Source organism: Zeus faber (genome assembly GCF_960531495.2).
Source record: "Zeus faber genome assembly, chromosome: 22".
Taxonomy (NCBI): Eukaryota; Metazoa; Chordata; class Actinopteri; order Zeiformes; family Zeidae; genus Zeus; species Zeus faber.
In genome coordinates, this window is record NC_137209.1 from 20,322,211 (window position 1) to 20,346,620 (window position 24,410).

General features: G+C 46.5%; 1 protein-coding gene across 6 annotated transcripts in view; it reads left to right on the forward strand.

Moving 5' to 3' along the window:
- The window catches only part of mpdz (multiple PDZ domain crumbs cell polarity complex component), a 76,941-nt gene that overhangs the window by 15,337 nt on the left and 37,194 nt on the right, over positions 1 to 24,410 (forward strand). For 5 of the 6 annotated variants that reach the window (XM_080023309.1, XM_080023311.1, XM_080023312.1 and 2 more), the window contains exons 8-24: positions 1,597 to 1,788; positions 2,626 to 2,755; positions 3,210 to 3,298; positions 4,212 to 4,599; positions 6,403 to 6,477; positions 6,932 to 7,011; positions 7,873 to 8,019; positions 8,592 to 8,762; positions 10,692 to 10,895; positions 11,669 to 11,878; positions 15,475 to 15,636; positions 16,951 to 17,169; positions 17,715 to 17,859; positions 19,230 to 19,428; positions 20,349 to 20,390; positions 22,187 to 22,294; positions 22,926 to 23,009. In XM_080023309.1, coding sequence (XP_079879435.1) covers positions 1,597 to 1,788; positions 2,626 to 2,755; positions 3,210 to 3,298; positions 4,212 to 4,599; positions 6,403 to 6,477; positions 6,932 to 7,011; positions 7,873 to 8,019; positions 8,592 to 8,762; positions 10,692 to 10,895; positions 11,669 to 11,878; positions 15,475 to 15,636; positions 16,951 to 17,169; positions 17,715 to 17,859; positions 19,230 to 19,428; positions 20,349 to 20,390; positions 22,187 to 22,294; positions 22,926 to 23,009 — 2,645 coding nt within the window. The remainder of the gene's footprint in view (positions 1 to 1,596; positions 1,789 to 2,625; positions 2,756 to 3,209; positions 3,299 to 4,211; positions 4,600 to 6,402; positions 6,478 to 6,931; positions 7,012 to 7,872; positions 8,020 to 8,591; positions 8,763 to 10,691; positions 10,896 to 11,668; positions 11,879 to 15,474; positions 15,637 to 16,950; positions 17,170 to 17,714; positions 17,860 to 19,229; positions 19,429 to 20,348; positions 20,391 to 22,186; positions 22,295 to 22,925; positions 23,010 to 24,410) is intronic. The other variant, XM_080023310.1, reaches the window with a different exon arrangement.

A 24,410-nucleotide genomic window follows, 5' to 3' on the forward strand; every position in this document is an offset into this window, starting at 1 on the left:
GCCCTTGACAATGGAATTAATAACACTGCTATATTACGTACATTCTGCCTGAAAGACCAAAAAACCTCCTTCCATTTTAACCCATCCACCTCAGGGTAGAGATTAGACGCTCGGCGTCCTTAACCTGCCCAAGAACTGAGATCTCAGGAATTTGCCAAGGGCAAAGCTGCATAATGACGTACTTCAAGTTTTACATTACCTTGAATTTCAGACACTAACTTTGAGCTCCCTCTGTGGTCTGAGGAACTGTCGACCGAAAGCTGTGGTTGTCAATCCTTTTGAGCTGTGTACCCCGTAAGATCTTTATTCAGCCGAGTAGCAGGAAATTACCGCTTCCTACTGACAACCCGTCGCAGCCAACGTTAGGCTCTGGATGTGGCAGTGTCGCCGGAACGTGTCATGACACAGGGCGCCCGTCGTGTGTGGACGAGGTTTTTAAACCCGATGCCCGTTAGCCCAACCAACAAGCATCAGGTGTGGCTGCTCAAGCTCCTCCCACCCCCAACACCAAGCAGAACAAAAATGAAAATAAAAGCTTTAAACAGACTATTTTTTTTTTTTCAGTCTAGTAACCCTGGGTCACACTCCTAACCCTTAAATTAATCAAACACCAGACTCTGAAACAGGGTTCCCATACCTCATGCAAAAAAAAAAGAGAAGGACCCGAGTTCCCCGGAGCAGCACCGGCTTTCTTCCACCATGGTGCCCACAGACTGCCCCCTCCTCCCATCTGGAGCGCGGGGCCCCGGGGCTGCTCGTCGGGGTGGCCTGGCCGCTGGCTGGTCCCGGCGATGCCTGTGGTGGTTAGGTTGCTTCCCCGGTGCTCTGCTGGACCCCAGGTGCTGCCAGTCGGGAGAGGGTTGGTGCTGGGGCCACCCGTTAGACCGCCGGTGGCTCCAGGGTGTCTCCGGACCAAACTGTGTCCCTTCCCTGCGCCGGAGCCCCACATTGGGCACCACAGCGGCAGTTTCGCCACCACCCAAGTGGCGTGTTCAGGGACCTCCGGCTGAGAAGAGCAGTTCATGGTAGAGATGGGGGGGGCCAGGTGGCACTAGCCAGGCGCAGCCGGAACGTGCCATGACGGTGCTCCTCTCCTGACTGAGGGTGTGGACAAACCTGATGCTCGTTAGCCCAACCAGCGAGCATCAGGTGTGGCTGCTCAAGCCACCCCCTCCACCACAGTGGCCAAAGCAAAAAAAAAGTAGTTTGAAATGACATGTAAACGTGTGATATTACTCTTACTTCATACAAAATAATGAGAGTTTAACACTGACATGTTGATTAAATAAGTAACCTTTGCTCCATTGGACTGCATGTCAGCACAGCGGAGCGGAGCCAAATGAACCAAATGATGGGTGTGGCGGACAAAGGGGCGCCACAATGGGAACCAACATTTTAATAAGCCCTGGGTTGAAAAAAAAAGCAAACCTATCCCTGTATGTAATTATGTCACTCATTGCTATAATGCATCAGCTTTTGATGAATAGCTCAAGTAAGTTGTGCCACTTCCCTAACGGCAACCTGCCCTAGCCGACGTCCCGCCGGGCCACAGTTATTGCGATCCAACCCGTTTAATTGCCGTGTACCGCGCCCCAGGACGGACGGCTGCTCAGCGGGGACCACATCCTGCGCATCGGGGACACGGACCTGTACGGCATGGGCAGCGAGCAGGTCGCCCAGGTGCTGAGGCTGTGCGGGAACCGGGTCCGGCTGGTGGTCACCAGGGGCCCGGCCGAGGACAACCCCTCCGTCACGCCCGTGCTGCTGCCCACCGTCACCGAGCAACAGGTGGGTATTTTGACTTAAAAAAAAAACGAGTTACCCTTCTGCCTTGACCTCCTCGACTCCGCCTGATTTTAGCTTTCGCAAAACTTACTACGTCACATCTTTTTTTTTTTTTTTTTTTTACGCGGTTGTCTTAATATGAAACTATTTTCTACACAAATCTTTTATTTTTTTGACTTTTCTTTGATCACAGAATCCTGCAAACCAACATTGAGGACCTCGATCTCTGTGTATAGAACTAAAGGAGTGGAGTCAAAACTTAATGAGCGTGAAAACTTGATTTGCGCTGCCAAAAATACCGACGTTCAGTTAATGTGACTCCCATTCATATACGTTGTTGTGCAATTCATGTTTAGTTTGCCTTGATAAAATATATAAACGTAAAGTGTCGCGTGACAGTACTTATCAGAAATCTCAAATTGATCACGAGGTCATTGATATTAAAGTGTTTGGGACTTTAATTTGATTGTGATATTTCGTCGATGTTTTCCACTGAATCGAGGGAGTGTCTTCAATCCCCCCCGACCTGGGGAAGACAATAAACCGTCGTCGGCGTGCCAACGCATTTCAAGGGATCAGGGGCTGAGCATTTTCCACGTCAGACGCCGCACCCTCCCATTCCACCTTTCCCACCCCCCCCCCACCTCTGCCCCGTCATTTTTGGGGCTATCATCGACGTGCCCCTCCGTCACCCCCCGCCGGCGGAAGGAAAACGGAGGAATACGTCCGGGGAGTCGCGGGGAGGCGCCGCGTGGAGGCTGAGAGGAAGGAAGAAGCCGCCGCCTGGTTTTTGGAGAAGCCTTTTCAGCTGCGATTTGCCGGGCGTCTCTTCCTCTTCAGGGCTGCGAGGAGGAGGAGGAGGCGGAGGCGGAGGAGGCGGAGGACGACGACACCTTCGACGTCACGTTGGCAAAGAACGCCCAAGGCCTGGGGATAACCATCGCAGGCTACGTGGCCGACAGGAACTCAGGTATGTTCTCCAATACCGTTGTTTTTTTTTTCCTTCTGTTACACCGAATTAAGTGGGTTTTAAAAACCCGGGTAAACCTGACTAAAAAGTACATATTCAAGTATATTTATTTACAATATATTTACTTCAGGATAACAAGTAAATATTCAAGTATATTAATTGACATATATTTAGTTTATTTACTTTGGGATGACAAGTAAATATTCAAGTATATTTATTTAAATATATTTACTCAAGCATAAGTAAATATTTCATATATTCCACTTTCGATATATTCCCATTCCAGTGCAGATTTTTATACGTGAGCTGCTGTGAAGTATGTATGCAATTCATTCTCACACACACACACACACACACACACACACACACACACACACACACACACACACACACACCTAAAACGTTCCCCTCTTCTCTCTCTTGGTTCATCTCTATCACTTGCTTCCGCTTCCAGAACCTTCCGGTATTTTCGTGAAGAGCATCACGACGGACAGCGCGGTGGAGCAGGACGGGCGGATCCACGTCGGAGACCAGATCGTCGCCGTGAGTACCCGCAGGAACCCTGTTCGGCAAGAAGGGGTTTTTATTTTTCGGGGGGGTTCAAACCCCGCGGAGTGTCAATTCCCCTTATTAAGCCGTTCACCGCGGTGGCGCCGGACCCTGCTCGGCGGCTTCCTTTCGAAATGACTTTTCCCATTCCGAACGCCCATTAATGCGGCTCTTTTATTGCTCTCCTTTTATTTTTTAAACATGGCATCTGCCCACACACTTCACTTCACTTCATCCGAGCGTTTATTTGTGTTGCACTTGGTGATAAAACAAGCAGGCGAGAAGCATCGCCGCTAATGATTCCAATTCGGGAATACGTTTAAAAACAAAAACAAGAAACAAAAAACAAAAAAAACAACGTAATGAGGCCGTGGAGATCGCCGGAGTTGTTAAAAAAGGAAAAACTCCGTCGACTGACTGAATTAATAAAGTTTCTTACATTCAGAAAGGATTTAAACACAATGCAGCATTGTTTATTTAAATTGTTATTGTTTATTTTTACCTCTTGTATTATATTTCTTAGATTTTATTCCTATATGCCCATAGACACCAAGTAAAGTTCTAATTTAGATTTAATGTAACAAATTGACAACTGATTTAATTTAATTAGTTGTCTCATTGAAATTTCAACCCATTACATTTTATTTAGAATAGAGAATAGAGTATAATAATATAAATGTAATATTATTTCATTAAATGAATATATGAAAAGCAGCAGGTTGATATCTTAAAACATAATAAAAACAACAAAACAATAAAATCAGCGAAAAATCTGCAAAATATTCTTGTATCGACTTATTCCACTTTTATTTTTTATTTTTTTTAACCATTGCACGTTAAACCGTTGCTAAGTAACTATTGCGTGAAACCTGTTTTTACTCCACCGCCTCGCTGTTGCCCCCTGCAGGTGGACGGCCTGAACATCCAGGGCTACACCAACCAGCAGGCGGTGGAAGTGCTGCGCCACACGGGCCAGACGGTGCACCTCCGCCTGGTCCGCCGCGGGTTCCGGCCGGAGGAGATCCCTCCGCCCGCCACCGCCGCCCCCAGCGTCACCATCCTGCCCTCCTCCACCCTGACCTCCTCCATTCTGCCCTCCTCCACCCTGACCTCCTCCACCCCCACCCTGCCTTCCTCCATTCTTCCCTCCTCCACCCCCACCCTGCCTTCCTCCATCTCCACCCTGCCCTCCTCCACCTCCACCCTGGCCTCTTCTACCTCCATCCTCATTCCCACCACCGCCACCGTCATCCAGGAGCTGGAGAGGGAGCGCATGGAGGAGGAGGCAGCTCAGGGTAGGAATTCAATTTAAATTTGATTTAATTTGATTTAGAGCTGAGATTTAATAAATCTGATTTTATTTCGTTAAATTTCTCATTTATATTTGAAATAACTGATTTAATTCCTCATTCCGATTTGATAAAACTAATTTAATCTCTAATTTATATTCAGTATAGCTGATTTAATTTAATTTCTCATTTAGGTTTAATATCACAGATCAGCGATAGAATTTTGCGTCTCTTCAGAACGCATCCACCCTGTGCCGCCCGTCCGTCCGTCCGTCTACGTTTATATTCAAACCCACGGCCGTTATTGTTATTTCTCCTATCAGCTGATGCTCTGTATTATTGTTCATATTCTTTTAGTAGGGTAAAATAAACAACAAAAGACAAAAAAAAGTCAAAAGTCAAAAGTCAAATTGTTAATCTAAAGTAGGGATGCCAATTTTGGATTTTTTTGGCCCATAGCCGACCCTTGTTAACCAACCTTTAACTGTTAACTGACAATATTGAAATATTAGGGCGCCGTCCCCTGGAGGAGGGTTGAGGGTTCGAGTCCCGCCGTGTTTTAAATGTGTGGGCCTGTTTTAAATTGCACTTTGACCTTTTATAACTGATTTTACTAAACTTATTTTAATCTGCTTTTGTTTTTTATTTATTTTTTACCTTTTATCCTGCTGTGCTTTCATAGAACGTATTCACGCCTGATGTAAAGCACTTTGAATTGGCCCTCGTGTGTGAAAGGCGCTCCCCAAAAGGGCTCCCCTTATTTGGCCGTGTAGGGGCGGGGCCAAACCGCTGCCGCTGTGGTGGATTCGGGGGGCGTTGGTTTCGGGGTGGGAACGGGCTTTCCGGGACTTTAAAGTCTGTTCGGTAACCACGACCGCCAAGCGTCCAGAGTTAGAAGCGGGACTCCGCCTCCCTGACGCGGAGCCCTTGAACTCTGTGGAAGCCTGTAATGGAACCAGCGGTAAAACATCAACACACCATGCAATATGCATCACACACACACACACACAGCAGCGGCGGCAGGACAGAGCAACGATAACATGTATGTACTGGCAGTTTTGCGTGTTTTTTGTACATGGGGCTGAGTGAGTGTGTCAGCGTGAAACAATCGATGCCCTTGATACGATTACATTTCATTGTTTTGATTTCTGAAATCGGTTTGAAAATCCTGATGTGGATACTTTGTTGTTTGGGTGGCGCGGCCGTTTCTGAAAGCATCTTTGGCATATCCAGTTGTTTGCCTTTGTTATTATTCGCAAGTTAAGCAACCGTTTTCCACTGAAATGAAATACAGCTACTGTCACAAATGAAATTAAAATATTCCATTTCTGTAGTACTTTTATTCGAATTGTTTCCGTTTAATATCTTTGTAATGCCTATCAGATGGTATCCAGAAATTTCTCATTCTCATTATGTATAAAGCATAAAAACATAGACTAGTAATCGTGATACTTTGTTTTCTGCATAAAAAAACTGTTTTATTATTTTTTATCATGAAAATTATTTGTTATGTAATTATATTTTTCTATTATATTAATTTGCACATGTATTTATTCACATTTATATCATATATTAATATTATTGAATATATGTGTCCGATGGTATCACTGAAAGTTGGTGGCAATTCTTATGTATAAAAAGTAGATATGGACTCATACATACATACAGTTATACATACATACAGTTATACATACATATAACATCGTTTCAGTATCAAGTTGAATTGTGAGCAATAGAATGGTGAGTTAACTGTCCAGTAAGCAGTGCTAATGTGCGCGTCGTACTGAATCGTTTCTTTCCTCTTTCCAGCGTCTGTGGATGAGAAGCAGAATGAAAGCTCTGACGCCGGGTCGGCCGAGGATCAGCTGACCGGCGACAGTGACGGTAGGAAGCCGGGATTCATTACCCACGGAGATAATGGAGATAGTGGAACCAGATCCCGTCCTCAGGTCCTCAGTGGCTACAGCCTCATGTATTATACAAACTACTGCCGTGGGTGCAGGACCGGGGATGAATCGGAGTATTCGATTCATCGACTATTTGACTATTCGTTCGTTCGAAGGCGAAGAGCCGGGTCTCTGGATCCTCTGGGACATGCGTGGGGTCGGTTCCGTGACGTCTCGGGAAGCTTTTTTTACTTCATGCTTCCGTTCTCTCGTTCAGAATGGCGCGCAGCCGCTTCAGACGTTCAGACGCTGGTTATTCGACCGCGACAAATATGAGATTTGCAGAATCATTCGCTGTTTTGTGATGCGACCAGGTGGAAGTCAGCAGAAGTGTCAATTCAGTCCATGCTTTGTTGTCTGATTTTGAGTGATGTGTTTTTTTTTCCCCGAAGGGCTCAAGCTGACGGGCTTCGAGGAGGAGGAGCTGGTGCAGAAGTGGAAGGACATCCTGGGTGCGAGCAACCAAGTTGTAGTAAGTGTTGTTTTGTAATGTTTTTTGAGTAGCCAGGCAGTTTGAAAGCAAAATAAGATAAGATACGAGAAAATGTTATTCATCCCTGTGGGGAAATTCAGTGATAGACAGACAGACAGACAGATAGATATATAGATCTATAGATAGACAGAGAGATAGATATACAGATAGACATAGATAGATGGACAGACAGACAGACGGACAAGACAGACGGATAGACGGATAGACAGACGGACAGACAGATAGACAGATGGACAGACAGACATATAGATAGACAGATATATAGATAGACAGATAGGTGGATAGACGGACAGACAGACAGACGGGCGGACAGACAGACGCATAGACAGACAGACAGATAGATAGATGGACAGACGGACAGATAGATGGACAGGCAGATAGACAGATAGATGGATGGATAGATAGATAGACAGACAGACAGATAGATAGACAGACAGACAGACAGATAGACAGACGGACAGACAGACATATAGATAGACAGATATATAGATAGACAGATAGACGGACAGACGGACAGATAGATGGACAGACAGACGGACAGACAGACAGACGGACCGATAGATAGACGGACAGACGGACAGATAGATGGACAGACAGATAGACAGATAGATAGATAGATAGACAGACAGATAGACAGATGACGGACAGATGGATAGATAGATAGACAGACAGACATATAGACAGACGGACAGACAGACATATAGATGGACAGACAGATAGACAGATAGATGGACGGACAGATAGATGGACAGACAGATAGACAGATAGACAGATATGCAGGAAAGAAAATGTCTGCACTTCCCTGGCTGACCCCCAGGGGGAACCCTGCCTGTCCTCCAGGTGGCCCAGGTGGAGAAGTCGAGCTGGAGCAGCGGCCTGGGGATCAGCCTGGAGGCCAGCGGGGGACACCACTACATCCGCTCCATCCTGCCCGAGGGCCCCGTGGGGCGGAGCGGGAAGCTGTTCAGCGGAGACCAGCTGCTGGAGGTCGGCCGACACCGCGTGGCAAAGACAGCCAGCACACTTGAAATGCAAAAATGAAGGGGAACCGGCTCTTGTGTTGCAAGGTCAAAATTGCAAGGCTGCATTGAGTGATCGGTTCCGGCAGAACAGCCGCTCCGTTCATCACGACACGGTTCACACTGGAACGACGACTGTTAGTATCCACTGAGCTGTGAATAATTCTCACATGAATCATTTGATTCTGAGAAAAGTATTTGTTTTGGTGGAGCGCAGGCTCAATCGGTCACCTTAAATACAAATTAGGCCAAATGACCTTTGTTTTGCCGCAAACGAATCGTTTGCGAGGCCTGCATCACTTGACACTCACTCCTTGCCGGCCATAATAATTCATATTTAACAAATGCAAAAAACATTTGCAAAAAATGGCGTGTCACCTGAGGGGCCAGGAGGTCTTCTCCAGGGATGTAAAATGTGCGTGGTGACTAGGTTAAAATTCTCTCAGAATCTGACGGCGGCGTGGTCCTCCGGCGCCCAAGCAGAGCTCCGTCAGCGCCGCGGTACTTGACGCTGGTACTTCTTGCGGACTTCCCCTCCAGGTGAACGGCGTGTCGCTGATGGGCGAGTCCCACAAGGAGGTGGTGAGGATCCTGAAGGAGCTTCCTCTGAGCGTCCACATGGCGTGCTGCCGCCCCGCCCCCCTGCCCCCCGCCGAACACCAGGTGGACGCCGCCCCGGCGGACATCTTGAAAGCAAACTCTACGGTGAAGGTACAAAAACATGCTTTAAAAAAATATATTTATTTATTTATTTGTTTATTTGTTTATTTAATGGGTGATCCATTTCAAAGAACTCCCGATATGATATTTTGTTATGAAAAGTTGCGCTGTATTTATGAAAATAACTGCTTCATTCATGGGAAAGTCATGAGAGGCTTTTTAAAGTGGGAATCCGCGAGATTATTTTGTTTTGATACCTTTTTTAAGCTGGCGCTTTACAAGAAACAGCCATTCCATGTGTTTCGGCGTGGTCCGCCACCGACAAAGAAAACAGCGAGGACACCAGTAACTAATCAGTACTGGACGTGTTAATCCGTGAGATTATTTTCCGAATAAATCCCTTGTTTGATATTTTATTTATTGCCCCTTGACAAGAAACATCCATTCAATGTATTTGCGTTGTATACATACGACCCTCCACGTGCTGTCTCCATCGTTTTGTGGCGGGGTTCGCCGCCAACAACCAACAAGGCAGGAATTTGCATCGTCAGGGCCTCCTGGATGATTGGACAATCACTATTGAAGGTGGTCAAGCGTGGCGGGGTCCGCCTCCCATATTGCACTGATTGGGGTTAATGTGACGGAGCGGCGTGGTTGGCCGTGGTCAGTAAACCGCCGACGGGGGATGATCGTTCCCGCATCGAACCGCTCCAGCTCCGGGCGCGGATCGCCACTCTAAATGGAAACGGATCAGAAGTGTGAACCGGTGACGCCAGGTCGTTCTTCAAGGGAGACGTCCCGCGCCCACACCCGCCCCTCCTCCCTAGTCGCCCGTCGGCTCCTCTTAACTCCGCCCCGAGCTCCGTCCGTCGCTCCATCGGCTTTCCAGCGGGGCCGACCGGGCTGGGTTGGGACTTGGACGGGGGATCAGCTGCCGTGGCTGACACTTCATTAACACCGCTCCGTCGAGACACATCTCCGCGGCGGCGGCGGTGTTTCCCAACCTGCCACGCCCTTTTTACAATGAAATGATCCGTTTCCGGCTACTAACTCTAACCGTCGCCAGCCGCGAATAAAGACGGGAAGCATTATTATGATTACCATCCAAATCAACACTCGCCAAAAACATGTATCAGCGTTTAACGGAGGGCGTGATCTAGGCTTTTGGGCGATATCCACGATTTTAGATGCTGGCGCAGTCCCGCCCGGATATCGCGATTCGCGATGTTATCGTGGTTGTTGACAGGAGGCGGGGTTACACTACACAAGGTTTCATTACATAAGACGTGAAATAGAGTAAAATCACCTACATCTGAAATAACATGCTGTTTTGGCGCGCCGATCGCCACCATGTCCGTGCCCTCCACCCGCTCTCGCGCACGCCTCCACGTGCTGTACATCCTTTCAACGCTTGCAAGGGAATGAAAGTATCGCGTACGGTGGCAAATACCCCGGATATTCGATTCGGCCCAAGCCCGATATGAACACGCTACAAGACTCGCGGACAATTGGTTTGTTTTGAACAGATCTTTTCGGGAGTCGCGCCGGCAAAAAGTGAATCTTGGACTTCCAAACAGAAAGTAAGCACTGAAAACGGAATAAAGAAAAGATAACTATTCATAAAATAAGGTACGACTTCATTTTCACTGCGGTTGTTACTGTAGAACTGGAGGTAGCTCAGGCGGTAGACCTGGTAGTCTACTAATCTAAAGGTTGCTCCTGCTAGCATGCTGTAGTGTCCTTGAGCAAGACACTTAACCCCCAATTGCCCCTGATGGCTGCGTCCGTCGATGTTTGAATAATTGTAAGTCACTTTGGATAAAAGCGTCTGCTAAATGTAAAGTAGAACTAGTAGCTAACTCGTGACTCGCCGACCCAATATGGGCAAGTGGCAGCGAATTAATGTAAAAAAAAAAATAAACTCAGATTGAAGACAAAGAAAAAAGGTCAAGTCATTCAAATGGAATGTCTTTTCGGCAGAAACCCATCGACCCGAGCGGCCTCACGGCTCCAGGAGAGCCGAGCGAGCGGAGGGAAGGGAAAGACGAGGCGGCGACGGCGGCGGCGGCGGTGGTGGAGGAGACGCCGGGCGCGGCGGCGCTGGCCATGTGGGAGTCGGAGATCCAGAACATCGAGCTGGAGAAGGGGGAAGGGGGCCTGGGCTTCAGCATCCTGGACTATCAGGTGGGAACGAGGGGGACGCTTACCTCAGCCGTCGCCCCATCACAACTGTTGGGGGTTGTCGTGACGATGCTCAATGCCGGTGAACGGCTGTTTGTATTATGACACCATGACAGGCTCGTACTGGGATAGTGGCATAAAATGAACGACAACGATAATCAATGAATTCAAGTTGGCACATTTAACGCTGCCTTTAAACCCGTGCTTCCCAACGACGCAAATATTGGTTGAAATATACGCACGGTTGTTATTTTGAGTGTCAATTGTAACAAATGGGCCGATGGCTGTGTGACGTTAGGTATTGTACACACTAAAAACTATGGAAATTTATCCAGTTAAGACAAAAACTCACTGGCTCATTAATACATGGAAAAATGCATTGTTTATTTTAACCCTGGAATGCATCAGCAACTTGACCCCCCTTATGTCTTAGAAACAAAAGTTTGTGTTTCTAAGTTTGTACATATTATTTGACGAATGAATTAACGTTCAATTAAACAAATTGAGCAACAATGAGTTAAATAATTTAAAACACCTTAAATAAAGAATTCCCGTAATTTATGATGGTGAAAATCCATTTGAGCATAAATTGCAACTGAGTCAAAAACGACATGTTCTAATGTGCTGTGTACCGAAAAAACGCGAATAAATACATGTAAAAAAAGTATCTCATCTTCAAATAGGAGGGGGCTCAGACTCAGAGGGGTAAAAAAAATTGGGAACTTCACTTCAACCGGCTCTAAACGTAATATTAACGTCATGGTAACTTACCGCAGGACCCCATGGACCCGGTGAAGACGGTGATCGTGATCCGCTCCCTGGTTCCGGGGGGCGTGGCCGAGCGGGACGGCCGGCTGCTGCCCGGCGACCGCCTCATGTTCGTCAACGCCACCGACCTGGAGAACGCCAGCCTGGAGGACGCCGTCCAGGCCCTGAAGGGGGCCAGGCTCGGCGCCGTCCAGATCGGAGTGGCCAAACCGCTGCCTGTAAGGAAATCACCGTTCGTTCGTTCGTCCGTCCGTTCGCTTATTCGTTCGTTCGTAAGTAGTCGTAGCATCATCAGTAGAATCGCTGTCAAACGGTGATTCTTTTGACGGCCTCCTCAGCTCGTCACAGTGATCAAAGCGCCGCCCGTTTGAAATTCACAATTTCTTTGTTTGTTTGTCGTTCGTTCGTACGACTATCTTTTCCTTTGTTCATTCCTTCGTATTATCGTCAGTAGCGTCGGTGTGAGCGATTGTATTTTATTTTCCTCCCGCATCGGAAAAGTCACCATCTTCTTGTCACGGTGCCCAGACCAAACTGCCGCCTGAAAGAAATTCACCAATTTTTGTTTGTTTGTTGGTTGGTTCGTCACCATCAGATCGAACGGATATCGATATGAAAACGGTGGCCCTAATGCATGGGGCCTGTCTTTTTGTGTCTTCCTGACTTTCTATCGTCCGGCGTCTCCTGTAATAACACCGGGATCCTCTTACCAACGTGTTAAATATTTGATGCGGGGAAGACAGCGGAGTTAAACACTACTTAAAATACACCGCGGCCCTTTGTTTGATATTGTTCCGTTATCGAATTTCTGGTGCCGCAACGAGGCACTTGGCAAAATACATGGATATATACTGTATTTTTTGTTTTTTGTTTGTTTGTTTTTGGCTCCAGGCTGTAGTCCTGGCATGGATTATTTCTTGGCTCTGCCTTCTTGTAGCCTCTGGAGCTGCGGCTTCTTTCTACGGACTCTGCCGTGGGATTACACATGGAGACCTCTGTGTGGATTAGGGGGCTGTGGGACGTCTCTGTGGGGTTCTGAGCTTCTCCTTTCCGGGGGTTTATTGTGTCGTATCGCCCGGTGTAATCCCACAGCAACCCCCTCCCCTCTCGGCTCTCTCTCTCCGGTTCAGAGCGGTGAAACGAGTGGAATCAACCGGTTTAGTCCGCGGCCGGAACAAAAAAAACACGGGGGGACTTTCTCACCCTGGAATTTTCCTCCTTTCGGTGTTCCCACGGTCCTGAAATTGCTGGAGAGGTTATGAAATTAGAAAAACTGTTTCCAGGCCTGGAAATGGTTTGTAATTAACAGAAGATACACTTTTTTTGGCTATTTTTTAAAATATGTTCATAAAAATCCCAAAACACATCTAACGTCACGCAATGTTCCTTGCGTTATACTTATTTAAAATCTAGTGCTGCGCTGCACAGGCTGCGCTGTGCTCAAACCCCATTGGCTGACAGGACTCGGGGCCTCGGGAGGGTGGCTCCTCCCACGAAAAAAACAGCCCGTTTTGTATCACTACGGTTTAGAGGCCTGCATAATCGGAGTGGTATTTTCAGGAAGAAAAAAACAAAACATGTTTTCGGGACCTAGGACCATATATCAACTTCTTGAAAAGAACCTAATAGGCCCCCCTTTAAAAAGCTATGGCTTTCGAACGACAAATATAACACGTGGCTCCAGAGAGCGGCGGACGCTAGCCGCGCTAGATGCACGTACGCTCTGCACCAAAATGTTTGACGTTACGCACCAAGACAACCGAGAGGCGGCTCAACAGACTGCCCGCCTCGGCGCGTTTTTCACGCTTGCCGTAGCCGGGCCGGATAACTGGCGTTACTCGTACAGCTTGTGTACTAGCACGGGTGACCTTTTCCCAGCGATGTTCCCCGACAGCCAACTATTTAGTTGTGGGGAAACCAAGTGTGAGTCCCCGTGTGCGTGATTCTCCACATTTGGAATTGCGCCCTACTCCATGTGTCTTAAGGTTGGGTTGCCCCCAGGCATGCCACACTGGAGTGAGAGCATGATTACTGAGCCAACCTATTTCAAACGACTTCAATAAAGTCATGGAAATGGGGTGAAATACTATGGAAAAAGTTACTACAAGTTTGTGGGAACCCTGTCCTTCGCTCTCAATCTTTGGTCCAAATTAGTTCAAATGGAGTTTTCGTAGTCAACACACACATTTTACACAGAATGACCTGGCTTTTCCTGATGAAATCCCACATTTTTTTTATTTTTTTCACATATAATATTATAAAACATATAATATTGCACGTTATTTTTTGTATCGATTTTTTATAAACGTATGTAATTTTGTATAATTATTTCAATTAAATTAAATTTATTTTGTATTGCTTTATGCTTTAATATGGCCATTGTTTTAATATGGTATCATTTTTCATATACCATAGATTTGATGTACAATATTGTTATATTATTATTTTGGCTCTTGAAAGTAGTCCACTTAAGCCAATAAATGTTTGGAAAAATCTGTTTATTCGAGATTAAAAGGCTAAAGACTAAAATATAATGATATATATTTATATATTGTACATGATTTTTATATTTTTATGTATATATAATCCATAAACAATCCACAACATTGTAAAATTACTGCTGTAATTGCTGCATCTAAAACAAAAGTTATAATAATTCTTCCCAGCTCTGAAAAAGGGCAAAAAATGCTCCATAGAATTCCCAAACGGCATCTCTCTAAGATGTTAGAACTTCAGCTGAACTTAACTCCTTAATCAATCTGTTAACTCAACTGAATGTCTCTGAAATCAAAAATCAAGTTGTTTATTATTATTATTATTATTATTATTATTACCATTCTTCCATGTAAATGTCAGTCTCCCCCCTCTTTCCAGGGAATATGTGGCTATTCCCTCCCACTCGTCTTCAGCACTGAGTGTCTCAGGGAGGAAGAGCGTCTCACTGAGGGCGTCCTCTACCGAGCAGAGCCGGCCCTGGTCAGTTAGAGTTAAAGAGATTTTAAAGAACTTATCAAATCAAACCGGGTGTCCAGAGAAATTTGGAAAAAGAAAAAAAAAGTGGATGGAGAAAACCGGGGAAAATCTGTCGATGGTTTCCGTTTACTTTTCGCAAATTGGAACGCCAACAGAGGATCGGTTTATTAAAAAGGAACATTGACACTGGACATTGACACCGAAGGGAAAACTCCCTTTTTTTTTTGTTCCTAAACCCTATTTTTCCATCATTGGGGAGGCAATCCATGGCATCAGAACCTTCGACAGACCGACAGACAGACAGACAGGTAGAGTATCGAGAGAAAAGCTTCAGTCGGGCGATCGCGACCAGGTTCTTCGGCGACCACAGTTTGCCCTTTTTATGGCCGTCCGCCGAGGTTAAAAAGACAGTCGTGGGTCAATTTAAAAAATGATGTTATATCATATTACAGTCTATATTCTGCCACGCACCGGGGCAATCGTTGGAAGAGCGCGGCCGTGGTTGCCCCGTTGCCCGGCCGCAATCGAGCAATACTGGATCTGACGCCCATCACTGACTCCCAATGATCAAAAAATAAGGTTTCGCTTCAAAAACTCTGCAGTTTTCCTTTAATGTCGGTGCTTTCAATTCCGCCCAGTAAAATAATTCCAAGTGTCGGGTTCCAATGAGTTGATTTAACTCGCCCACATTTCGTGAACGGCCCTCGGATATTTTGGCCGATACCTCTGTCGGTCCGAACCAGTCGCCGTCCGGCCGGCCCGTGATTCGGCGGCTGGCGGCAGAACCAGAAACTCCGTCCAAACCGACGCCCCAAGCCCTTTCCTCCCCCGCCCCCCACAGATCGACGCCGGCGAGGCCGACCCGTCCGGCGACAGGACGCTGGAGCGCGCCTACTCCGGGATGGACGACGACACCTTCCAGGCGTCCATGATCGCCCTCCACGGCAGCGCCTGCAGCGCCGAGTCCGACCACCTGAGGGAGTGGCTTTCGTCCACGCCCAAGGTAGTCGCCCCGACCCTAGGAATGTCCACGTTTCATTAATATGTGATTGCAAACAGCCGCTGCCCTTTTTTTGGGAAATGAATTACCGTCGCATAATAATAATAATAATAATAATAATAATAATAATAATAATAATAATAATATATGGGTTTTCTTTTGGTCGCGGCACAAAATGTCACGGGGAATGTTGTTTCAGTTTCAAAGCTAAACGTGATTTAGGTGTGCGGCAGTTTCTCCTAACACACGCCACCCAAGTGGTGTTTTCAGGGCCCTCCGACACAGAGACGCAGACGGCGTGAAGGCGGTGTGTTGTAAAGACCAGGTTTGGTAGAGAGGAGGCTCGGTGGAATTAGCCAGGAGCAGATCGAACATGTCATGACAGGGATCCTATCCTGAGTGAGTGTGAAGATGGGGGTTTTAACCTGCAGCCACCCTGACCCAATCACCTAGACCCCGGTCAGGTGTGGCTGCTTAAACCGTCCCATCCGCACACCACAAGGTGACTGGGGAGTTATATACATTAGTGTTTTCGGAAGAGGATAAACAACAATTTTTAGGAAAAAAAAATCCCGATAGCAAGTGTAGAAAGACTTAGAGCAAGCCTGCGTCCAATTGCCCTCAAGGTGAGGCGACCTTGAAAGGCTTAGGTACAGATTTTGTCCTTTATGTGACAGGCCTTCACGTCAATATTGGTATTTCTATAACCGGGCCAGCTCTTCTACTGATTATCTGACCCACGGTTCATAAGTTCACATGCCTTTCTATTTCCTTATTTGTGGGCTGCCAAAGGAATATGCTTCCCCACTATTAACACTTTATCAACGGATAGGTTTTATTTTTTCATGAAAGGATCGTTTCGCCCCCTTTTTTTTTTTTTTTTTTTTTTTGACTCCGGCCATATTGTTAAGATGTTGTTTTCCGTCATTTCTAAACTGTTCACAGCGCGACCTTGCTCACCACTGACAAACGTGCCACTCTGCTGCCGCTTTTCACTCTGCTCTGATGGAGTCCAATGGGGCAAAGGTGTAAGACCATGTTGAGTCCTTTTTGGGGGTTATATATCGGGGGGGAAATGGTCAAAATTCCTCAGATCAGCTCTTTCGGGCCCATCCAAGCTAACTTCAGGGACTAGAAACAGGATGTTGTGTCGCTTCTTACTGTAGCCAACGTTATGCTTTGGATGTATGCAGTGATTGCCAAAGATGGCGAAACACCTTCGACTTTAGACCGCTGTCAGATCTAAGACCGTTCAAATCCCTAAAATGTCACCTTTTTTTTTTTTTGTTTGTTTGTTTTATTTGTTCTCCTTCTCAGCCGACGTCTGACCTGGACCTGTTGGACGCGCCTCCCTCCTTCCCCGACGACACTGAGCCCTTTTCTCCGGAGAAGCAGATTCTTTTCGGTCCCTCCAGCTTGAGGGGCCTGAGCCTCCCGGGGGTGGACGACGCGCTGACGCCCAGTACCGACCCGTACCTGGCAACCCGACGCCTCCTCGAGGAACCGCTGGATGCTGAAGTCACGGCCTTCATGAAGGTAGAACAAATTGTTTTAAAAGGCTTCATTAAGGGAGAAAAACTCATTTTAAAAGGCTTCAGTAAGGGAGAAAACCTCATTTTAAAAGGCTTCAGTAAGGGAGAAAAACTAATTTTAAAGGCTTCATTAAGAGAGAAAACCTCATTTTAAAAGGCTTCATTCAGGGGACTTTTTCCCGGGCCCAAAAGGTGCATTTGGTGGACGAGGTTCTGGCTCATTGTCAGCTCTGAAAACATGGTATCAATTATAGATAAATAGTGAATATTAAAATGAATGAAGTAAGATTGATCATTTCTCCACAGAGATGAGAATGTTCACGGTCTATTATAACCGTGACTCCAAAATCAATATTTATTCGACTTTATAGACCCCGGCACCGCGCCAGCGCTTTGTATTTACACCAGATCCTCTGAAAATAAGCAGGCCGGCTTGCTTATTTGTTTTGTGAAAAGCCTCCGAAATTGAACCCGCCTTGTTTCCGTGGTGCCCCAAAAATATTTTAATTTAGCCCCATGAATAATTTGCATACGACTGTCTCCCCCGAGGTCGAGGAGGGTGAGGAGGAGGAGGAGGAGGAGGAGGAGGAGGAGGCCAGAGAATCGGCGAGAGACGACGACCAGGACGTGGCCTTGGCCTCGGGCAGCGAGTTCGAGCGGACCATCACGGTCGTCAAGGGCAACTCCAGTCTCGGTGCGTGGCGCTCATTTGCCCCCCCCCCCCTTTTTTTTTTTTCCGGGGGACGGTTAATGAGTAAAATAGTGAAGGGTTAATAACGTGCGCCGAGCCGTCGTCACCGCAGAACAGCCCCCCGACCGGGTGACCGGGGCCCCGTATCGCCCTGACGGGGGTTGCTCTGTGGTGACGACCGTCTGGCCGCACATTACTTGTTATTATTATTATTATTGCTCATTACGCGTTAAGTAAAGGAACGCACTGAGACAGGAAAATTAATTTGGAGCAACACAATGACTGGTATTCCTGATTTAAGCGCTTCCAGAGAACGATGCAGCCCGCAAATCAAAAGTGGCCCCACGTATTTACTGTTAATGATGTCAAATTGGACGTGTCCACATTGATCTCTTCAAGTCTTCCGTTGCCCCTGGTGCAGAGTAAACATTAGCGCTGGGTGTTGGTACCGAATGCCTTGAAGGTACAGATCGAGACAACACAAGACCAAGTAGCATGGAGACTTCTCCAGGCAAGCGAAACCTGCATTCCATCCTTTTCGTACCCAGATCTACAAAACCAGGACTGTACGGTTTTGCCACCTGCGATGGGTCCGCTACCGCGGCAGCCGCGAGCCAGCCAATCACGGCAAGCCTTCTTCGATTTCAGGCAACGTGTGACCGGTTTACAGTTTTTCCAAGTCTGTCTTAAAACAAGGGTCAGGCGTCTGTGTCAACAGTGGAGGAGGTTTTCCTCGCTGTTGTCATTCCTCCTGGACCGGCTATTTGTTTAAAATGACACCGCCCAAATACTCCATTGTACACTTTTTACAGTTATTTTATAGATATTTCAATAATTTCAACACTTTCAGGATGTATTTGTGTAAAAATCATTTGGATGGGGAGGAGCGTTGGAATTTTCGCGCAGCTGAATCCTTCCATTCACATGATATAGTAAAAAAAAAGGCATGGAATGAAGTACTCTGTAGCTATCGGTATCACTTTAAGGTACTGGTACTGGTACCGCAACTTTTTAAAGAATACCCAGCCCTATTTAACACACACACGTCATAATTCACTAAATAACCGACTTCATCGCGTGGTATGGAATCAAGTATTCCTCAGAGCCGTGGAGTAACCACAGATAAACCACACGGTGATTTGAACAGCAGTAGAGTTGTGGTAGAATTGTACGTCGACCTTTTTATTATTTTTCATGCATTGGGCTTCACGGAAGCCTTCAAATCAAATCAAATCCCTTCCACCTGCATGGAAACGCTGTGAAAGCAAAACCAATATTTTTTTTTTAGCCCGACGTCTCCGCTTCACTTCGCCGGGCGTCCCACTTTCATTCATTTATTTATTCTTCAACATTTGAACGTCCCACCTGAAAAGGCATGACGGTGAGCGCCATGAAGGAGGGCTTGGGGATGCTGATCCGCAGCGTGATCCACGGCGGCTCCATCAGCCGCGACGGGCGCCTGGCCGTGGGCGACCTGATCCTGGCCGTCAACGGGGAGCCCGCCGCCAACCTGTCCAACGCCCAGGCCCGCGCCCTGCTGCGCCGCCACTCCCTGATCGCGCCCGACCTGGGGTAGGAGCCCGCCGCCGCTTCTGCCGGCAGAGACGCCTGCGTCATAAAGAAAAAACGTTGTAGCTCCCCCTGCAAATGATCTGCAGTTGCCTTTAATAGCTAATGAACGTGCCGGTGATATGCCCCCTGATATTATTTAGGGAAGGCAGTCGATGAGTAAATACATAAAGGGTTAATAACGTACAGCCAGCCGGTCACTAGGGTGGGGTTATTTTGCGATAATGACCGTCTGGCTGCGCATCACCCCGCTTATTACACAACTATTTGCTAAATACAATTACATGTTGAGATGGAATATTGATTTGAAATGATTTCAGAACCAGTTTGCCCGTTGCCCGTGACAACGGTCATTGTTTACCGATCAGCGGTCATTATTCGTAAATAACTGACTGCGGACCACCGCTGATATTGACCACTCAGAATCGAGTATCCCAGAGGCTAGTGTAATAATAGTAGCTAAATCAAAATGTCATTTGAACAGTGGTGGAATTGCAGCGGAATTGTCTTGTGAGAATTGTGTTGATTTTTAATTTGAGATCTTCTTCAGTTCAACTGAGGTCACTGTGTTTTCCTTCAAATACAAAGAAAATCGTTTTAAATCCTTTTGAAATCTTAGAGTTATGACCTCCTCCAGAGTCATTTGGGAAAGAAAATTTGGCGAGGATCCCAGAGGTTCTTTCAATTCTTGAAATGTTATTTCCATACTTTTAGTTTTAGTTGTCATCTTTTTTTTTTTTTTTAACGTGCGTGGATTAGTGGAGAGCTTTCATTCTCAAAATAAATAAAATAAAATGAACGTGTTCTGGGTCGATCGAGCTGAAGCGGAATGAAGAATTACTATTATTTTTTAATGTACCATGCCAGATTTGGCAGTGTGTAAGCTCCAGTGCATAAAAAGCCCAAACTCTTGACGTTTCTAGATCTGCTTGTGCACCCGAGGATGATCTGTGCCCATTTTCTGTGTGAGTATGGCTAACGTTCACTCTGGTTCTGGGCCGGCGGCCGCTTCTGCCTCCGTCTTCTAATTCTGGTTTGATCCAAGTCTCAGACTTTTATCCAGAAAAAAGGAAGAAAAACCGATGTAAATTTTTATCAAGTTGAGTCGATGAATGTAGAATAAAGGGCGAGGCGTAGAGTTTTTTATCACAGTTGAATGTCATGTGGAAATCGATATATTGGGGCTGGGGCGACATATCGTTATTGCATCGATATCGTTTCTACCTCACATTGATTTTATCGGGTTATTAATCAATAAAATGCAAGATCATTTAAGACATATTTTTCGCTTTTCAGTATAATATAGAAATCAATGCATTAGGGCGTTATGTTATAACGATTTCTGGTGTCGTATTGCTAACGATATATCGTTAGCAATACGACGCTAGATATCGTAAGAGGTCATGATGTTTTGATATGGTTAAATGTATGGTTACTTTCTGAACTTCCTGCTTGGCCTGATACACCCCAAGTCGAGTCACCTCCCAAAATGTTAATCAAATGATCAATATCGAGGTATTTGTCCAAAAATATTGCGGCATTGGATTGCGTCAATATCGCCCAGCCCTACGATATAGTTTGATATTTACTGCACGAATACAATCTTTATTCAATCTTCAACTAATTCAGTTCAAATCAATTCAATCTTATTCCTGGATAAATGTCTCCACTGACTGACTTCACTGACTAACAACACAATCTGTTTTTTTCTTCCTCGTTCATTTCATCTCAGAAAAAAAAAAAAGAGAGAGAGAGACGTTTACGAAGCCTTCGGCCGTGGTTTCGCTCCTCTTGGCATTTTACAAACCTCTCCACTAACTCCGTAACTCAATCCCTGTTTTTATTCCCCCCCCCCCCCCGTCTCTGTTTTCTTCTCCCAACCGCTGATTGAAAATGGCCGCTTGTTGTTTCCGCCCTGCCTGCCCGCCGCCGCCGCCGCCGCCTGCTGTTGTTTTGGCTCCCAAACGAGTCGCTCTCTTCTTCGAGATTCGTTCCATTGGACTCACTCGACTGTGCCGCCGGGGGGGGGGGACCCGAACCGAGCACGTCTCGCCAAGCTCCGTCAGCTCCGCTCAAAATGTGCCCCTCAAACAGTCGACTGAAGCGAAGAATCGATCAGCTCACAAAATGACGCCGCGCCCCCTAGTGGCCCCGTCATTCCGCAGCGGTAAATTTTTGGGACAGGGTCCAAAAAATTGGACTTGACGAGACATTTAGGAACATGGCAAACATCTGTTTTTTTGGGGGGGGGATGGGGAGGTCAGTCAGACACAGGTCTTTACATGATACTCACCGACATCATCGCCGCATCATCGGTTCCCTCAGCGAGGTGTGTCTTTCTATTTTGGATGTGAGGCTGGCGTTGGGACCAGACACACAGCTCCGTTTCCCCGCACTCCAGACGGACTCGCCGTATTTTCAGTTCGGAAATGTGAGAAATCGCCCGAATTTCGAGCTGGACAATTTAACATTTGTCCGTCAGTGGGAGGGAAAAAAAAAAGACAAGAAAAGAAACTTCTCAGTCGGAATACGCGATCACTAATGACTTTGTGGTGTTTTTCCGGGGTGATTGGCGTCCTGCTTGCGATGGGCAGGTAGATTTAGGCGTTCGCTGGTGACAGCGGCGTTTGCCACAAGGAGCTCTCGGGGCGTCTTCGGTTCGGTGACGCCGACATACCTCTGGGTTTAAAGCCGTGGCGACGATGGAATAGTTCTGGAGACTCATTTGTGTGTGTGTGTGTGTGTGTGTGTGCGTGTACAGCATTACCTACGTCCCAGCAGAGTACCTGGAGGAGTACAAGGCCAGCCTGGAGCGGGCCAAGGACGGCATCTTTTCTGAGCCGGAGCCGACACTGAACCTGGTCCCAAAGTATGTCGAGTAGCGTTAAAAAAAAAAAAAAAAGTATGATTTTTAATGTACCAAGTAGGTGCTGGGCGACGGTGGTGGTGTGGTTATGATATCAATATCGCGATATGAGACTAGATATGGTCTGGGATTTTGGTTATTGTAATATTGAGATATAGTTAAATGTTGCCTTCAGGGGTCAGGGTGGAGGTCAGGACTTTCTCATGATGAATGTTTGGGATGGGGTGGGTCATTATATTGTTATCGCCATATGCGGCTCGGTATCGTCCGGGGTTTTGATGGTGTTGTCTTGAAGGCGGCCTCACAGTAAAGTCGCTATGTTGTCGTAAACGGTCATGATGTCTTCATTACGAATGACTCGTTCTCAAATAGTTATTGCGGGTAAGAGTCCGAGGAAAACACAGGTCGCCCTCCCCGAATGTCGTCAAATTATGGCTATTGAAGGATTCGTCCAAAAGATATTTTTAGATTTGATTTTGTCAATATTGCCTAAAAGTACCTTCTAATGGATGGATGAGGCTTCCATGGTTGGCGGCGGGGTCCGCCTTTCCAATCTTTGGAGGGGGGGGGGGGAGTGGGAGCGCAACTCTGGGAGTTTTTCAGGAACCTTTCCTCCGCCTTTCTGCCGCCGCAGGGAAGACGTTGCCAAGCTGCCCGAGAGGGAGGACGGCGAGGGAGAGGAGAGCGCCGCCTTCAGCAACTGGAACCAACCCAGGAAGTGAGTCGTCCCACGGAGAGATTAGCCCTGGGGGGCCACCAGGGCGTGGGCTCTGCGCCCGCTGAGCCAAACTCAAGGGGCGCTCGGGTTAAGCTGCGTTTTGTGTTTTCGCAACATTTCTAACGTTGCCTTGTGAACGCCCGTAGATTTGGATGGGAACGTGATCCCACAACGTCGCTTGACAAAAAAGATCAGGATCTGCGCAAATGTTTGCAACTAGGTGATACTGTAATCATGATGACGTCACAGCGAGTCTTCTGATTTTTTTCATATTCTTGTCCTTATACGACGATGCTTAGAGCAATAACTTCAAGTCCGTATGTTTTTGACGGTACTTTCCCTTTTCGCTCGTACTTGGGGGAGTCTTGATTTAACTTGATCAGCAGAAATATCGACGTGTACTTGTACTACAAAAATAGTCATAACTAAATTCGCACTTTTTGGGGGGGCACTTCTACCCTTGCTGCTGTGGCCAAAGGAGCTCTTCTGATTTTAAAGTTGATAAGCCGAAACATCTTTAACGTCGCCACCCGGACGTGGAGCTCCGACGAGAGAACCCATTTGCACTCCGACGAGAGAACCCATTTGCATTCCATTCGCTCTGAGATCCGCGACGGTTCCTCCCAAACTTCCCCGTGAATTCGGAAAAACCCGATTCCACAGCGTCGCTTGAGAAAAGAGATCACAGTCTGCGCAAACGTTTGCAGTGAGGTGATTATGTCATCGTGACCACATTACGGGGTCTCTCAGCCCCTCTGAGAAATATCTTTTAAGTTCAAGAGGTTTTCTGTCACATACATACACATACGGTCGTACATATATGCAGTGAAATGTCGTGACACCCGGTGATTACGCACAATAAGTTCTATAAGCTCTAAAAATACTAAAAAAATACCAAAATGCGCGTAATCGACACGAGGTGCTCGCGCAGGCAGCCGCGAGGGGAGGCGCCACAGTCGCGATTCTGCGTTCTATAATTATATCATAGAGATTTAAACACTGTTTATTCATTATTCATTATATTATATCACTGTTTGTTCATTATTCACTGTGGAACCCTCATAGAACACGAAACTGTCCCTGGGTTCCAGTAAAACAGGACACGGGACTGTCACCAAGTTTCAGCAGAATTCAACCTGTGACTCCCACTGAGTTTTAGTATAACACAACATGTAACTGACATGGAAATGTCCAGTTCAAACTTCAATGTTATTATAACGTTATAATGATGTTATAATGATGTTATTATAATGTTAATATAATGTTATTATAATGTTATAATGATGTTATTATAATGTTATAATGATGTTCTAATGTCTCTGTCGCAATGTAGCTTGAATGTTATTCTCCCTTGTAAGTCGCTTTGGATAAAAGCGTCTGATAAATGACTGAATGAAATGT